Genomic DNA, 3,338 nt, shown 5'->3' with positions numbered 1-3,338 from the left:
TTTTACAATTGAAAACAATGCTAAGGCTTAACCGAGATCCCACTTGAATTATTTTTTTAAAGCATCATATTGGGATTTTTAGATTTACCATACACAAAAATCTTGTTACTTGAAATTAAATTCGACCTAGGATCCCAACCTTGAGATCTGGCGGAGGCCCCTGTAATTAGAATGCCTCCCCTCCCCCCTTTATTCGACCTCCACCTTAGTTTAATTACAAATCATGCACTTGCCCTCTTTCCCCCCTCTTTCCTTTCACGTCTCTTCTTTTCTCCACAACTAATAGTCCTTGGTCAACTAATTGAATTTTGAATTTTTGTGTGATGGGAAAACATAAATGGGTAAAAATGATGTTCATGAAATAGCTGTGAAATACCACACTACTTTATACATTTTGGATATACCATTGTAAAATAAAGCACATACATATCATAGTATCAAAAGTCCTAATGCGGGAGACCCAACTCATCAAATTGACGAGTTACTAGTTTTGCTAAGCTTTTATTACAATTTGCAAAAAAAGAAAGAAAAAGTAATCTCTTGGACATAGATGCCTTGGCAATCTTACTAAACCAATAAACACATACTTGTTAAATTTAATTAATAAAAATGAAATACCATTAAAGAAGTCATTATATATCATTGAATTGTATTAAAGAAAGGCTATAATACGACTATTGTGTGAATTAGCAATTTTTATATTTACCACAAAGATTGCTCGTTGTAAATAGTTCATGTTGTCATTATGGGTGTCTTGTGAATTAGCAGAATTTTACTTGCAAAGTACCTTATATTTGGTAGCGAAATCTTCATTCGGAAATAAAGCCTCCTATTGAGTAGGAGTTAATTAGGAGACGCTTTGCTTCACATGCTATATTGCTATAACAAGTTTATTATATAATTCGTATTAATCATTTTCCATTTTAAGAATATACAAATTTAATGATTGATAATTATTAAGAAAAGTAACATTTTCCCCATATAAATAGTCAAACAATCACTTCGAGTAATTTTGTCCCCCTCGCGAATGACTTCACCTCAGCGAGATTTCACTTCAGTGAGGAAAGAGGCACCGTGTCTAAGCTACAATATATGATATCACGCTCGGTGTATCTGTCCCCAGCAGCTACATTGGAAGGAAAGAGAGCTCCGATCTCTTCCATCTCTGCCTCTGTTAGCTTCACAGTTAACGAACCAATATTCTCTTCTAGGTTCTTTATCTTGGTTGTTCCTGGGATGGGCGCTACATCCTTTCCCTGGTTGTGCACCCAAGCAAGCGCTAGCTGCCCTGCCGAACACCCCTTCCTCGCTGCAAGCCTTGACAGACTCTCAAATAGATCGTTGTTTCGTTGTAGGTTCTCTCCTTGAAACCTTGGCTGTCCCAACTACATTCAATCACAGAGGACTTATCCGATCATTTCTTGAAGTCTATCCACGGCATTCGCATTCACAAAAGAGAAATTTTGGAGCTTGCGGTCTACCTTGCGAAAATCGGTGCTATGAAGGTTTTCCATCAGCTTTGCCCCAGCAGTGAAGAATCCTCGACCGAGTGGGCTGTAGGGCACGATACCGATGCCGAGTTCTCTGCAGCCATGACCACCCTAGTTAGCATGTCACCTTACCACATTTCTCTAATGGGATACAAGAAGCAACAACTCACGAACCTGCACGTGGGTATTATCTCTTCCTCGACGTCCCGCGACCAGAGAGACCACTCCAGTTGAACAGCAGTAATGGGATGTACAGCGTGGGCGCGTCGGATAGTGGATGCAGAGGCTTCCGACAGACCCAGGTATTTCACCTTGCCCTCCTCTACTAGTTTTTTCATCTCCCCAACCTGCGCATCAAGACTACTTAGACATCCTCAAGCTAAATCAGGTGTTCGACAAAGATGTCGAACTGACTGCTGCCAGAAGTCACCAATTTTCTTCAAGCAACAAAGATTCAAACGGCCTCAATAGCCAGCTCTAGAAGTCACGGAGGAGTGCACCCGAAACCTTACTGTGACTTCTATGGGAACCCGGCTATCAATGCGGTGCTGGTAATAAAGATCGATGCAGTCCACATCTAGCCTCTTCAAGCTAGCCTCGCAGCAAGCCCGGACGTATTCCGGGTCTCCTCGAACAGTAAATTTAAAGTCGGGTCCGACTCTGGAAGCACCAAATTTGGTAGCAAGCTGCACTTTATCACGAATTCCTTTGATTCCCTGCGAGAAGTGACGAAGATAATTAGCATTTTCAATGGGAGCAAGGGCGCAAAGCTAAGAAATGGATGGATCGTGGAGAGCGTTACCTTTCCAACGAGGATTTCGTTGGTATGGGGGCCATACAAGTCGGAAGTATCGAGGAAGGTGATACCGCGGTCGACAGCATGGTGGATGAGATCGATCATCTCTTGTTGGTGCCCGGGCGGGCCGTAGGCAGAAGACATACCCATGCAACCAAGGCCCTGGGCTGAGACCTCCAGGCCTTGCGAGCCGAGCTGGATGCGGGGCACGGATGTTATAGCCATAGCCAAGAATCAAGATCCCTTGGAAAACGTGACGAGTCTCTACTTCGCCGGAATGGCTGTGATATACGTTCGTTCGAAAACTTCGAATGAGATTCACTAGAGACCTTTGCCTTTGTTTTTATAGTCATCCAAGTTCTTAAGTGCGTGCCACGTCACGCATGACATTTCACCCATGGAATTTCAAGCCACGTCTTCAAAGTGTACACCAAGAAACGCACGTTGTAGATTTGCAAGTAAACAAACTATTTTTTTAAGAGACGTAAACAAACTCTTAGCTACCACAATAAACACATACAAAAATTCTAAGGGTCTAAATTCAAAGGATACGTCTTTCATCACACTTCCTTTACCTTTGAATGAAATGGATAAACCTATGCCTTCAGTTTATACATGCCTTCATTTTTAATGAGATAGATAAACCTATGCCTCGACCTATGCCTTCATTTTATACACTCATCCACTTTCCTCCTCCAATCTTCACGTTGTGTTATTCACCTATGACACCTTCAATCTAGCATCACTCATCTTCTTTATATTCTTTAAGGAGAGGTTTTGACGTGGAGGTTTGTGGAGGAGCTACAAGGTGCTTCGCAGGAGGCTCGGGCTTTGGTTGAGGTTCGGAGGAGAAGGGGGATGCATGCCGGTGTGCCATGTGTCACTTCCAGAGCTGCTACATAGAGACAAAGAAGTGACAGCTCCAGTCTAGCGTTGATCTGGCAAGGCAGAGTTGTGGAGCTTACATTGCAACGAGTGGACCCGAGACACATGGACAAGGAACTGACACGCTCTGGAACCACTGTTAGATTAGCCATGTGGCGATCTGTTTG

The 3,338-nt window shown here is 42.9% G+C and overlaps 1 protein-coding gene across 1 annotated transcript; it reads right to left on the bottom strand.

The window, feature by feature from the left end:
* Window positions 1-1,043: 1,043 nt before the first annotated feature.
* LOC147882103 (auxin-induced protein PCNT115-like) lies at window positions 1,044-2,575 on the bottom strand. The gene is made up of 5 exons (XM_087401177.1): window positions 2,293-2,575; window positions 2,003-2,206; window positions 1,665-1,837; window positions 1,482-1,584; window positions 1,044-1,385 (listed from the first exon to the last, which is right to left on the bottom strand). Exons 1-5 carry the CDS (start codon window positions 2,509-2,511, stop codon window positions 1,050-1,052), a joined length of 1,035 nt encoding a protein of 344 aa, XP_087257303.1. The 5' UTR covers window positions 2,512-2,575; the 3' UTR covers window positions 1,044-1,049.
* Between the last annotated feature and the right edge of the window lie 763 nt (window positions 2,576-3,338).

Source organism: Dipteris shenzhenensis, chromosome 30 (assembly GCF_047967505.1).
Source record: "Dipteris shenzhenensis isolate YYH24624 ecotype China chromosome 30, Dip_SZ_1.0, whole genome shotgun sequence".
NCBI classification, from domain to species: Eukaryota; Viridiplantae; Streptophyta; class Polypodiopsida; order Gleicheniales; family Dipteridaceae; genus Dipteris; species Dipteris shenzhenensis.
The sequence above is the reverse complement of the archived record's forward strand: the minus strand, read 5'-3'. Positions and strand labels throughout refer to the sequence as shown.

Coding starts and splice junctions, on each gene's coding strand:
- LOC147882103 (XM_087401177.1), bottom strand. CDS start 2,511: ATGGCTATAACATCCGTGCCCCGCATCCAGCTCGGCTCGCAAGGCCTG. Junction 1,585..1,664: donor GAGATAATACCCACGTGCAG/GTTCGTGAGTTG, acceptor TCATGGCTGCAG/AGAACTCGGCATCGGTATCG. Junction 1,386..1,481: donor ATAGCACCGATTTTCGCAAG/GTAGACCGCAAG, acceptor GATTGAATGTAG/TTGGGACAGCCAAGGTTTCA.